The 14,322-nt window shown below is 39.5% G+C and overlaps 1 protein-coding gene and 1 long non-coding RNA gene across 3 annotated transcripts; one reads left to right on the top strand and one right to left on the bottom strand.

The window, feature by feature from the left end:
• The first annotated feature begins 5,954 nt into the window (after positions 1–5,954).
• On the top strand, positions 5,955–7,393 carry LOC129732878 (cytoplasmic 60S subunit biogenesis factor ZNF622). Of its 2 annotated transcripts, none has more exons than XM_055694251.1 (3): positions 5,955–6,020; positions 6,132–6,918; positions 6,976–7,393. In XM_055694251.1, exons 2-3 carry the CDS (start codon positions 6,136–6,138, stop codon positions 7,327–7,329), a joined length of 1,137 nt encoding a protein of 378 aa, XP_055550226.1. In that variant the 5' UTR covers positions 5,955–6,020; positions 6,132–6,135; the 3' UTR covers positions 7,330–7,393. The 2 variants fall into 2 exon arrangements, with proteins under 2 accessions (XP_055550226.1, XP_055550227.1); XM_055694252.1 differs by lacking the exon at positions 5,955–6,020 and adding an exon at positions 6,053–6,076.
• A 52-nt stretch (positions 7,394–7,445) lies between these two features.
• Positions 7,446–8,200, bottom strand: LOC129732880 (uncharacterized). The gene is made up of 2 exons (XR_008729371.1): positions 7,797–8,200; positions 7,446–7,732 (listed from the first exon to the last, which is right to left on the bottom strand). It is a non-coding gene; the product is annotated as an uncharacterized LOC129732880 (long non-coding RNA).
• Positions 8,201–14,322: the final 6,122 nt, after the last annotated feature.

The following is a 14,322-nucleotide window of genomic DNA, read 5'->3' as shown; positions in this document are numbered from 1 at the left end:
TTTCGGAAATTTCTCGTTTTATGTTGTTTTATATTTGATTTTTTTAATTGGAGAGTGAATCTCCAGTTGAAACACACTAGAAATTGATATTAATTTAGATTTATTGTGAAAAATTGCGACAATATGTCGAAATAAAATATATATAAATGCTATTGTTCTAATAGTTGGAGCATAATCTTAGTCATTGTCATAGCTCATGACTTTTGTTACTGTATGAAACATAAGCGACTCTATTTAGAAGCGCTATTAGACTACAATAAAAAAAAACAAAAAGTGCAAAAAGGTTACCGGCAAATTGATGAAAAATAGCATATTTTACCTAAACCGCAGCATGTTTATGTATTCCCCACAAATAAAACATGTTTCAACATCATTTCTATAACTTTTCAGGAAAGTATGTTTTATAAGTTTAGTTTAAAATGCAAAATCATTTCAAATTTCATACAAAATTGGAAAAAATCACAAGAAGGTTGTATGCAAAGCCACGACCGCAAGGTTGAAGTAGAATACTTTTACAAGAAAGATAACCCGGCTGCTTGCGTGTCAGTTGGCAGTATTGTAATTTCTTTTTGTCTGATATTTTGAATGAAGTTCATTGAATATTCTTAAATTTTGTGCAAATGAGACGTTGAAGTGCTGCCGAATTGTAATATGCACATTTACGACATCATTAAACGGGAACGGAACAAAGGCTACGGTTATGCAGAACGCGAATGCCGGCGCGATGCGATTCGCCTTACCGTGGTGAAATGTACAGCTCTTTTTAAGGCGAAGTAGAACTATACATTTCAACAGATTTCGTCTTGCCGAATCGCATCGCGCCGTTATTTGCGTTCTGCATGACCGTAGCCAAACACTAAGCGACGCAAACACGTAATAATAATCAGAGTATGCATGTAGATGAAGATAATTAACTTTGGATTATAGCGCAAAACGAGAAAATATTAAATCTTCAAATAATCATTTGTGTTCTTCAAATTTCAGTTGTTCAATTTAATATCCGATGAAATGTTTGTTTATTATCTGATGAAGCTCTTATATAGGCCAAATGATGCATTCCCAATTTACTAGGTCCATAACTCTGCCGACCGTGCTTGGGAAAGCGCGGTATAACGACCAATCAGAGGTCAAATTTTGTGTTTTGACATGGCTTAAGAGTTTTCAATAGTACAATAGTTCGAATGATAAAGTTGCAATTTCATGCATTTGGTAGGAATCTTAGAAGATTTTCTAATCGATTGCTGCAAAAACGAAGGAAATCCATCGAAAACTAACGGATTAATTAGCATATGAAATTTTTCTCACTTTTTTCAGTTTTAGATTTTCATTTCACATCCCTATGTAGCCGAACTTCCTGAGAGAAGTATTCTAATTCAAAATTAAATCTTCATTAATTCATTTGTTGTCCTTATAAGGACAATTGTTCAATTTATCATAGGATGTAGTGTTTATCTTACATCTCTGTGTTACCTTGATAGTGAGGACTAAGGCGCACGGTCAACACAGTGAGAAAGGTGTTTTCACATTGGAAACTAGACACGGCTTGTTGGCAAATGCATCTACCGCTAATACCACCGCTATCATACGAAAGCGCGTCGTTTCATGTGGGGAATATCAACAACGAAAAATGACGCGCGTTTAAGCATAACCTGAACTGTTTCGCCGTGCTGCTCCCATTTACCTTTACATCGGCCTCAGGGAAGTACCGGCTGCATCTGCATCTACCGCTGAGGCTGTCACTATACTGCTATTGGTACCAAAAGCTATTAACTCTTCAAATAAGTGTTTTGTTTGTTCTCAAAAGAACAATTGTTCAATTCAAAATCGGATTTACGCAATCGCATCTCTGTAATATTACCGACAATAATATTCTTCTGAACAAAATGATACAACTTTCCCATTAGGCCTCTGCCATAATAGACGCGAAAAGCGACGCGAACCGATTCGCTCGGCTGTAGGTTGATGTTCAGCCATCAGTAGAGCTGTACATTAACCTACGGCCGAGCGTATCGGTTCGCGCCGCTTTTCGCGTCTACTATGGCAGATAGCGAACCTATACATTAGAGAAATGACAAGACACTCACCGTTAAGGCAACTGTCAACATCAAAACGGATAACGGCAATGCAAATTTATACAGCTCGCCCGTTTTGATGTTGCCAGTTGCCTTAACGGTGAGTGTCTTGTCATTTCTCTAATGTATAGGTTCGCTAATGGCAGAGGCCTTAGAGAAAGTTGCTGGCTGATGTATTCACTTCATGCAAGCCTGCTGCTGATGCTTCCCGCTACCACGCTGAAACAGCATTTTAGTGAAGGGAGTGTCGTTGTATCAGCTGACCCTGCTACTATCGACGCTGATATACCCGCTGCAACAGCTACGCTATGCATAGCCATGCCACAGTTGTGGCCGCTATACGCTGGCCCAACTGCTGAGCAACTGCAACGCTATTCGCAGCCATGCCACAATTGTGGCCGCTATCCGCTATCGATGGTACCCACCGCTCGCTCCCGCTGCTGCTAAGGGAGGACTGCTGTCGTCGCTGTTCAGAACTATTATGAGCGGCTTCGACTAAAACAGGCTCTCATATAGGGATGAAAATAGGAATGAATTATTTTACGTACGTGGTGGAATGATATAACTTGAAAAATATGTGTGACTTCATTCCGGCTCAGAGCGATCATTTGATAAGCTCCACCTCTTTTTTCAGTTTCTAAAGTTTTTCCTCAGTTTCGTAGCACGGATGCACAAAAATGATTTCTTGTCGAGCCGGACCGATAGCACTCTCATTGAAGCAACAAAATAACATGTTTTGTGCCGTGTTGTGCAGCTTCGTTGAAGAAAATGTTCCCGTCCCCGTGTCGCATGTAAGCAGATTATTGCGTTCAGTAGACAGTAGACAGTGTACCAGCGAATAAACACCGATGGTGCTCTCACACACGCAACGGTTTTAACCCGTATCTTATTGCGGTTTGTAACATCAAGCGATTTCGTTTGCTCGCTGTTGCGTGTTGCATCATGTTGCAACTTGGCAGCTGGGAGACGACGAAATTTTGTTTATGCTGATTGATTGAATCGACTACATATTAGCTCTACATAGTCGAACTAACTGCTTTTGTGAATGCGTACTAACAGGGCAGTTAATTATTCAATGTGGGTTATGCTGATCGCAGCCTTTGCGCTGCCCCTACAGTGGGGGGTTTACTAAATAAAGTGAAAGTAAAAATTGGACAACTACAACAGAATTTGATTGCATCCCGCACAGAATGTCTGCTTGTGTTGATGCCAGAAAATTATTAACCTTCAATTATTTTTTTATTTGCCTTGAAAAAAGCATGTTGCGGTTCAAAATCGGTTGCTAATTACAACCTTTGAGCTGCCCTAACATTGGTGGAATTAAGATACACGGACAACATGCACTGTGGAAGCTATTTCACATTCAGTAAATTAGACGAGTGCGACAAATTTAAATTGTTAGGATGCAACACAGAATGCTTGCTTGCGTTGACAAAAATTATTAACTTTCAATGACTTGTTTATTTACCTTAAAAAAGGCATTTTGATTTCCGAAATTGGATTTCCTGATGGCAATCATCATGCTGCCCCAACACGGGGGGAATAATGGCTGTCTGGCGACACACACTGAGAAAAACTGCGCTGCTCCTGAGACGTGGTGACCAACCACAGGGCTAGTGCTGCTGCTAAGGAAGGACAACTGCTGTTGTCGCTGTCTAGAACTATTATGAGCGGCTCCGGCTGAAGCAGGCTCTTATATAGGCCAAATAGCATGTTTTCAATTGCAAGGTATATGATCCTTTCGACCGTGCTTGGGAAGCAAGCATATAACGACCAATCAGAGGTCGAATTTTTCGTTTTGACAAGGCTTGACTATTTTCAATAGTACAATAGTGTGAATAATAAAATTACAATTATCTTATTTTGGGAAGAATCTTAGAAGATTTTACAATCTATTGCTGCAAGAACGAAGGAAATCCATCGAATACTAACCGATTTATTAGCATTTGAAATTGGACATATTTTTCACTTTTTTCGGTTTTAGATTTTCATTTCACATCCCTATGTAGCCGAACTTCCTGACAGAAGTATTCTACTTCAAAAGTTCATAACGATCACTAATACTAATGCATCGACGTGAATAGCATACCTTGTAGAACTGTCATCATACATGGATAGCGCCTAAGTTCTAGCATGTTTCTTATTCCGGCCACTAGGTAGTGCTCTGTCCTGTGCTGAATTCGCGAAACATTTCATTCTATTGAAATATTTCATTTTTGGTGGGCAAGAATGAATTCACTCAGGTTTCGTGGCGGTGGTTTGAAAACAGTCAATGAGTATGAAAGAGAGGTGAGGAGGAAACATACTAACACTTGCACGCGCCTCTCTGCTCGCCCCCCTTTGCCCAGAGTTGATGGCAAATAGTGACGTAGCTATTTGGGTTTACCATTGAGTTTGTCTAGTTGTTTACATTTGAAGCATTTACTAATACTAGAAAAATGCACTCTCCTCCTTACCTCTCTTTTATGCTCATTGGAAAACAGTCATCCAGTAAAGCAGTGTAGTCAGCTTATCTTGATTTTTAAACAAAAATTAATGTGTGAAGTGAACTTAACTTTTGATTTCAACGTCGACCGGTGCGATATGAAGTGATGATAGAGCGCGACCAAACGGTCTCTAGACCATTTTACGAACTGACAGGTGTCACGGATCCTGCTGGTGTTGATGATGCTATTACGTACGTTATATCAGTGGTTCCGTGCTTTCTATCAAAAGTTTATTCCTGAATTAAGTTCAGAAACGTCTTGTAAAATACCCTATAGAAGTGCACCGTTTAAGATGTCTTAACAACGAGAGCTGAGAGAGACATTTTTGAGAATTCTTACAATGCAAATTTGATTTTTTGAACACTTTTATGTTATTGACGGGTTTTTTGAATTGGTAAAAAGTTTATTTTACTCGACGCAAGAAGCTAGAAATATCATATTTTGATTGCTTCTTGTGTAATACAATCTATTCTATGAGTTTCGTAAATATATTTGTTTGTTTGTCGACTGTATTTTTGCGGGTCAGTCGACACTAACGGATACAGTCGATCTGATTTTGTAAACGATTTGTTGTTGTTTTACTCGAGGTCACTTTCTGTTTCCAATGCTTTTTACTTTCCTTACCATCTCCTATTTTTCTTAACTCCTCCCTCTTTCCAAATAACTGACGAAACCTTGATATAAAAAGTACCATTCGAACATTTCGCCCCATCATTTTCATTCCAAAATCGTACCAATGACATACGGACGCTACGTGTTAGCCGTTGAAAGGAGGAAAGACAAAATAGTACAGGCCATCTTGTGCCGGTTTCACCCGTAATGCTGGCGGTTTTTAGTAGTACATGGCTACTGCAAAAGTACTAAAATGGCTGGAATTCTGGCCGGAATAACCAGAGAACAAAAATCATCGGCAACTGGCACCATTTGGTACCTCAAAGTGTTGTAATTAAAGTGGCTAGTTGAATTTTCTCTTTTACAAAACGTTGCTGATAGCGGGGAAAGCACACTAAGTCTGTGACGGCTGTTACAACGGTATTCCGGTTTAACGAAATTAAAATCTAAAAATGTTTTCCATGCCATTCAAGAGATGTTTACTGTCGGACCTTACAGCTAAAAATTATTATTTTATTGAAAAATATCGAGAGATATTTTTTCGATGTTTTACATATACTACATTGTAGAGCCTACGTTCTAGTGGCACTCTTACATATTTCGGCGTTGCTAATGTCAATCGTGGTCGAATTGCAATCTCATCTCTGACCACTGGAAAATAAAATAAAGGTAATAAATAATACTGAATTCGATCTTGAACCGGTTTCGTGAAACGAAATCGGAAAAAAGAATTATTTTCAGTGTCTAAACGTCTGACTTTTTGAATTTTAAGCAAACTGGCAACATTAGTGAACGTCAATAAAAAAAAACACAAAATCACTCCACATCGTGCGGGCATTTCGCAACTATTGTAAAATAAATTTGTTTCTACATTAAATCTTTTAAGCTTACTTTTACTGTGAAAGTGTGCGATTATAACTGCAATATTCTACGCAATTTTTGCTATTGTTTTCCATTGTAGTGCAATGTCTACTCCTGCCGGTTGCTACACGTGCCTCAACTGTAGTGTTCGCTTTCAAAATGCGGAAATGCAGCGGGAGCATTACAAGACGGACTGGCATCGGTATAATTTGAAGCGTAAGATAGCAGAGTTACCGCCGGTCAGTGTGGAGGAGTTCGAGAAACGGATCAATCAGCAAAAAAGTGCCGATGCAGCAGCTCTCGAAGACCAGGCTTTGTACTGCAAAGCCTGCAAGAAGCTATTCAAGTCGAAGAATGCTCACGATAATCATCTGGACAGCCGTAAGCATAAGGATAATTTGAAGCTGTTTCTAGCGCAGAAGGTGGAAACGGGAGGGGATCAACAGACGGATGTATCTGAAAAATCCACCCGAGTTGTTGGGGCAGGTGAATCGCAGCAGCCAATGGATGACGATGTTGAGGAAGTTGATTCAGACCAGTGGGATGAAGACTGGGATAATCCGATTGAGAACAACGACTGCTTGTTCTGCCAACACCACAGCGAGGATTTGATTAAGTGCATCAAGCATATGAGTATTGCACATTCCTTCTTTATACCCGATGCTGAATATTGCATTGATGTGGAAGGGTTGCTTACATACTTGGCGGAGAAAATCTGCCGGGATTTCATTTGCATTTGGTGCAACGAAAAGGGCCGAACATTCTATTCGCTCGATGCCGTACGGAATCATATGGTGGAGAAGGGTCACTGTAAGATGCTTCACGAGGGGGCGGCTTTGGCGGAGTATGTGGACTTTTTTGATTACAGCACCAGTTATCCAGATCATGTGAGTTTTTTTTTCAAAAATGTTGAATCCATAAGAAACTGATTGATATATTTTTAGAACGAAGAAATGGATGTGGACGAGGAGATCGAACCACCCCAGGCACTCGATGGGGACGATTTCCAAATGGTGCTTCCGTCCGGTGCGGTTATCGGCCATCGGTCACTGCTGCGATACTACAAGCAACGCATCAACCCCAACCGAGCAGTTGTGGTGAAGAAATCCACCCAAAAACTGCACAAAGTACTTGCCGAATATCGGGCCCTCGGATGGACCTCGACTCAGCAGGAGGCCGCAGCTCGTAACGCACGCGACATGCACGTCATGAAACGACAGCAGGCCAAACTTGTGCAGCAGATTGGCGTAAAGGCGAATAAGTTGCAAAAGCACTTCCGGGTGCAGGTTAACTTCTGAATACGTTTTGTTGCTTGATGTAAATCCTAATGAAATCATGTTATAAAGTCTTGTAAATTAACAAGTGTGTCTTCTGTCGTTATCACAATACTGCTGATGTAAGAGCAAAAAAGCAATTGTTCAAAGAAATATTTAATAGTGAATTTTTATTTGTTTGCTTTAAAGCTTATATTTTCGAAAATAAGATTCTTTATTTACGGTGCAGTAAAAAGTTCGGCTGCTGTGGAGCCATATCGGAGTTTGCAGTATCCTTCCATTCCTTCAGCGCAGTCACCACTTGGGACAGGTTAGTTTTCAACTCTTCCGGCCAGCTGGGGTTGTACTTGTAGATATCGTCGGTTATTGTAGTTATATATTCGATAACATCGTTGAATACTTCTCCCCGAGAGCGTATCTGTGCGTACTGTGAATCCGAGGATTATTTTGCATCATTAGACAGAGTGGTGGAAAACATGTATCATACTTACACCTAGCTGCCAAGAGACTGCGAATATCGCAAATGTAACAAGAAAGACCGTAGTTTTACTTTTCATTGCTAGCATTTTGATCAAGTAGAGTTCTTTCTTAAGCTCGTTTGACTAATTTACTCAAGTGTGCGAGAAAAGTCTCGGTTGATCGTTTATAAGTGAGCTAATCACGGTAATCACGGTGTGTTCTGTTTATAAACATTAATTCAAATGAAATAGTTTTCTAACAGCTAACAGATGGTAATCACACTGAGCTGATGCGTGCATGGAAGTTGGGGTCGTTCCTAAACTACGTGGTTGTTAGGAGTTGGGTTCGTCAACAGACCAAGAAAGGCCGCAAAGTGTATGGAAGAGGGAGAATTGAGTGCTTAAAGAGCGAACCATGTGTTCTTGTGACTTGTATTATATGAAAAATCGAAGAAACTGAAGATATAGAGTAATACAAAATCGACTCAAAGAAGTTCGCAGTGCTAATATTGGCATTTAGCGTCTTCCTCATAACCCGAATATTGCGGTCTTTGCAGTAAATTGTGTTTGCGGTCTTTCGTATTGGAGGGCTAATTCAAGATGATGAATTGGATTTAAAGTTAGACATACAGAATGCTGTCAGAGCACTTGCATGGATTGCGAAATAATTTCTTCTTTCCCTGGTTAAAAAGTAAACTTACTCCGAAACTAATTGTGTACCCAGCTTGTTTCCGAGTTGTGTCTTTTAACTTGAATATTTGATTTACAACTTGATAATTAAAAGCAAGACTAAGTGGTTAGGCGTCGTACACAAATTACGTAACGCATGAAGGGGGGGTGAGGTGGGTTAAGTCTGCGTTACTTATTGTTACATAGGGGGGGGGGGATAGTTGAGATCGTTACGTAACTGTGATGTTTCCTCAAAATTGCAGATTTGGAGGGGGGTACAGGTTGTCCAGCGTTACGTAATTTTAGGGGGGGGGGGTCATATCGAACGTTACTTATTGTTACATAGGGGAGGGGGGAGGGGGTCTGAAATCTATGTTTTTAGCATTACCACCTGCTAGAGTAGAAGCAAGAGTAAATTCTAAACAAACAATTTAGATAATGCGCAGCTTATCAAGCTGCTTTTAGGCGAGCTGAACTAAAGCTTTAGGAGCTGTTATATAATACAATTATTTGTTGGGTTATGAGGAAAACAACCTGCATTTGGTGTGCACTGCTAAGCTATCAGAGCTCTTGTATAGTGCTAATTTTGACTGACACCTACAGGTGTGTGCGGCTTTCATAGCGAACGGCAGAAACGACTGGTTTGGCGAGAAATGCGAGGCGGCGTTTAATGAGAAGAAGCGGACCTGGGCAAGTCGACGAGGCCAACTTAAAATGGGAACGGAAGGACATGACGATTCTTAAATGAAAGAAGCGCCAGGAAGAGGATCGTCAACATGAGGAGTACGAGCCCGTTGCCCGTTGCCCGTGCCAACGATATGCGGAAGTTTTATGGGAAGGTGAAGCAGGCTCGCAGTGTCGCAAGCCGACATGTAGGGGAACAACGGGCAAGACGGTCACCCCAAGCAAATCATTCATTATTCTGCTCAAAACACAACATTCCAACCAACGATGTTCAAAATATTCGACATTGACTAGTGCTTTTCATAAAATAATGCAAAATTTTCCTTTTTAGAGTGATTTTATTCTAGTTTTCACTAAAATAAAAACAGTCTCGAAAAACCACTATTTCACAACGTGCATATGAAACGGACCGGCTGGGCTGGTAAGACAGACCTATCAAAGACTATAGCAAATTTTATTTCTATATGGGACGACGCGCTGCGCAAAAAAAGCACGTGTTTGAAGCTTACCGTCGGCTGCGCCGATGGAATCATTCACATCATTTACATGTAGTATATTTACAGCTTTTAACAATTTTTAATGATGATTTTTATTTCAAATGAGAGTTAATGACTTTAGGTCTCATATCGCATGCTAAGAATGCTGAAAAAAGAATAATAAATGGTGCTATTGTCGTTTTCTCAGACTGCCCATTTTGCTAACACAACATCTGACCGTCTTGCCCAAGAGGCAAACATTTTTTTTAAATCGATGTGATTTCTAAAAAAATAATATTTTTGCTAAACTATCCTCACCCACGTGTCTCAAATATGCTCAATTATTCCAATGTCATTGAAAACTATATTTTTCTGAAGTTTTACCGAAGCAGAAGCTTGAATTCGACACGGCCAAAACTACATCACATTGCTTTGCTGTTGAGGGTGAGCTCATTTTGATTATTTCTCAAATAACTAACTATTGTTTCAATCTACATGATATCTCGAAACTCCCACGATCCTGTTGGTATGTAACTGGCATAACTGATTTGTGTTAATTTCAATGCTTTATATAGAAATGAGCAACGGTCCATCTTGCTCGCCCTGTCCGTGTTGCCCGTTGTTCCCCTTCAACGACCCAGAATGGGATTTTTTAACGGATGTCAGCGAGATGATTATTTTGATGGAGCTAGGAGCAACAGCAGCAGATGAAGGAGTATCAGTCTCTGTTGTTCATAAGGTTTGTAAAGCGATCGGAAAGTTGAAGAACAACTGCCGATTGAGCTCTCCAAGTATGGTAGAGAGACGCTGGCTGGCACGCTGCACAGGGTCATTTCCAGAATTTGGAAGGAAGAAAATCTACCAGACGGAGAGAGAGAGAGTCAACTGCCTCATCTACAAAAAAGGCGATAAACTGAAATGCCACAACTATACAGCAGCATCTCGCTTATCAATGCCACCTACAAAATACTCTAGCAGATCCTTTTTCTTTTTTAACCAAGAAATCGTAGGCCCGTACCAAGCGGGCTTTATAGGAGTCTGCACAGCCACGGACCAGATCTTTTCAATCCGACAGGCCCTACAGATATGTCGCGAATACAACGCGCCTACATATCTCATCTTCATTGACTTCACGGCGGCCTACGATACAGTAGATCGAAAAGAACTATGGCAGTAACTTAGCGATGGATCCCGACGGTCAACTGAAAGCCGAAGTCAGATGAATCAGACTGTGAATAAATGCGTCGAAAACTTAATACCTGCGAGCGAGAGCATCAGCTTCCCAAATCACATGTTCGCGTATTTTAGGTCACTGCTGATCGCCGAAATATAACACCAGCGAAGCCAAATCTGGCCAGAACACCGTGTTTTCGCCCTTATGGTATTTCTTGATGAACGACGCAACTTCTGGCACTTCGTACTATCAATTCCCCCGTTCACGGCCAGCCCGGAGCGAAAGAATAGCAACTTAGACATCCCTTTCTCGCTGATTGTCAGCCACAGCCGCACCTTCTTGGGGAACTTGGTATGTGAAATAAACTTCACTTCGGTGCTCACTTCCTTCGTGGGGGAGGTAAAATATGAAATGGCCTGCTAATCGTTCCAGGGTAAGATAGGTCTCGTCGTCCATCACCACTACCGGGACTGCCGCTTCCTGACATGTATGTCCATATTCTCCAGATACTTTTTCACTGTTTTACCGCATGCACGCAGCTATTTAGACACTTTTCCCTCGGTCTTCCTCTTTAACATCCTTTGAAGTTTCTTGTCGCTCAGGGTCGTTGGCCGTCCGGAACCAGGCTTTCTTTTGATGCTCTGATCGTTTTCCAATAGTGTCAAGATGTTGTAGATGACGGAACGGGCATACCCGGCGTCCACAAAGTGCCGCACGATGTCCGTTTCAGACGCGGCGGGGTACCGTTCTTTGAACGCGAACACTTCTGAATGGAGTAACTTCACTTTTTTCGCCATCACAGATAGAGTTTGACTGATAGAGCTGTAAATTTTTTTCTGCTAACTCATGGGTCACTATGATTGATGATGCATGAGTAGTTTCTTCAGTGTCACGGTGTGTAAAAAGAACAACTTTATTTTAAAAAAATGGGTATCGCCAAAACCTTCACCAATTGAAAATATAGCTTTTTACCTTTCATTTGGGACCCTCCGGAAAATCATCCATCGCGGGCTTTCGAACAACTTTTTTTTTCTTCAAAAAGTATTCTGACAGCAAAGCGTTTAACTACCGAGAGGATGGTACGGTGCTACAAATGAAAATAAATATGCAAGAACTTTCGAAAAGACGCAGTGAAAATTGTAGGTTAAGTCGAGTGCAACTTTCGATTATACTAGAATTTTTTTTCAAACACCCCTAAAATTTGAAATTATGGTCAAAATGCTGGTTTTTTCACCTCAGCGCATAAAAATTATTTTTAACTCATTTGTTTTCCAACCGATTTTGAATGTTTCAGGCGTTTTGCGGAGGGGAAAAATAGAGCTTTTAAAATATATACAGGTTTGTACTAACTTTATTAAAATATGTGAGTTATTCGAGCGTAAATCTACTGTTTTGAACTTCTCCACGCAAATTTTCAACTTCACTTGAAATTTGTCAGTTATTTTTGTAAGAAAAGTACTACAAGTACACAAACACTTTGAAACTATATTCAATTACGAATAAAATAGAAGCTGTTCTATGTGGCTCGGCAGATATTTCGCTGAGTTATATGTTTCTTAAGAAAATCAGAATTTTTCACTCTCATCGAACAATAATATTTGGACTGTTTATTTTACGGTACTATGAATGGAAAAGAATGCAAGTACCTCTAATGTGACCAAGTGTAGATTGTAGCTCTAGTCGTTTGTTACTTACGCCCAAACTTGAAGTTTTTCAAATACCCATAAAATTTGAAGTTATTGTCAAAACTCCGCCTTTGGATCGTGGTTCACATGTTTATTTTCAACTCTGTTATTTTTCACCAATTTTTGATATATGGATCGTTTTGAAAAAAGAACATCCATAAATGACGTAGCTTTTTTGACCCCTCTCCCCCATCGTAGCAGTTTTCTTAGTTTCATATTTGCTACGTAACTTAGCTTGACCCCCCCCCCTCTTCATCTTCTCGTCACATTTCGTCACAAAACTGCAAACCCCACTTCCCCCATCGAATGCTACATCATTTATAAATGTTCCCAAAGGCGAAAAATAGAGCTTTCAAAATGTATAGATAAATCTATGAATTTCACTTAGGTGTACGTGTAATGAGTAATTAAAAAAAAAGAATATATTATGTTTTTTAAATTCGAGAACAAATTTTCACACATCTTTATAAAAATGTACTTTAAATGCTCTATAATTTGTTACAATCTACACTAGCTGGCATCAGAAGTTGTTGCATTTTCTTCCATTTGTAGCACCGTGGAATAAACAGCCCAAATATTATTGTTCCATGAAAGTCAAAAACACTGATTTCCATAAAAAACATGTTACTCAGTGAATTATCAGCCGATTTACAAAAAAAAGCTTCTGTTTTATATCGTAATTGAATATAGTTTCAAACTGTTAGTGTACTTGTAGTACTTTTATAACAAAAATAACTGTATATATTTTGATAACTCTATTTCTCCCCTTTCCAAAACGGCTGAAACATTGAAAATCGGTTGAAAAACAAATGAATTAAAAATAATTTTCATGCGCTGAGGTCAAAATACCGGCATTTTGCCCATAACTTCAAATTTTAGGGGTGTTTGGAAAATTTCTAGTATGAGCGAAAGTTGCACCCGACTAACTTACAACCTTCACTGCGTCACTTCAAAAGTTCTTGCATTTTTTATTTTCATTTGTAGCACCATTCTATGTTCTCGGTAGTTAGACGCTTTGCTGTCAGAATAGTTTTTAATGAAAAAAAAAAAGTTGTTCGAAAGCCCGCGATGGATGATTTTCCGGAGGTTCGCAAATGGAAGGTAAAAAGTTATGTTTTCAAATGGTGAAGATTTTGGCGATGCCCATTTTTTTAAAATAAAGTTGTTCTTTTCACACGCCGTAGTGTGATCAAAAGTAAACCCCTGGAGAATCGGCCATTTTTGTCCGTTTTTTTTTACCGCAAACGTTATTTAAATCGAGATCGGCGAAGAAGCTACACACTTATTTCCGCCTTGATTGTTCGGTAATTTTTGTTACGGTCGCGTTCAGTAAACTTGAAATTTTACTGATCATTGTAGTTTCCTGAAAAATTACTGATGTCGGTTAACTTTTTTGCCGAAATACTGTTTAACAAAATTCACTTGACGAGTTCAGCAAAAAACATTGCTGACCTCTTCAGTAAACTAGAATATTTTTTGCACTTTTCTATAGTTCAGTAAATATTTAGCGATCTATCAGCACTTATCCAGATGTTGCTAAAAAATCTCTAATTGTTTTACTGAACTTTTGCTTTTTTTACTATACTGTTCGGTAATTTTTCTGCATCTGTCAACAGAATCGCACATCAGAAGTCTGTTATTTTGAGATTTTCAGAAGAGTTTCGTGGCTGTGTTATTTAAAGTGTTCTACGAGCCATTTGGACAAAAAACTCTAAAAGCGGTATCGTGCTTTCAAATTATAATTAATTTACATGAAGTCTTTAATAAAAAGTTTATATTCGCTATGATATAAAACATATCTAGTTTTATTCGAAGGTGCATGAAACATCAGTATAATGGTCTGAACAATCCGAAATACCTGTATAAAATTA

Source organism: Wyeomyia smithii, chromosome 3, assembly GCF_029784165.1.
Source record: "Wyeomyia smithii strain HCP4-BCI-WySm-NY-G18 chromosome 3, ASM2978416v1, whole genome shotgun sequence".
NCBI classification, from domain to species: Eukaryota; Metazoa; Arthropoda; class Insecta; order Diptera; family Culicidae; genus Wyeomyia; species Wyeomyia smithii.
This window is presented reverse-complemented; position numbering and strand designations above follow the sequence as displayed.

Excerpts from the sequence above, each read along its gene's own strand:
- LOC129732878 (XM_055694251.1), top strand. The coding sequence starts at position 6,136 with ATGTCTACTCCTGCCGGTTGCTACACGTGCCTCAACTGTAGTGTTCGC. Across the intron at positions 6,919-6,975 it reads GCACCAGTTATCCAGATCAT|AACGAAGAAATGGATGTGGA; the intron begins GTGAGTTTTTTT and ends ATATATTTTTAG.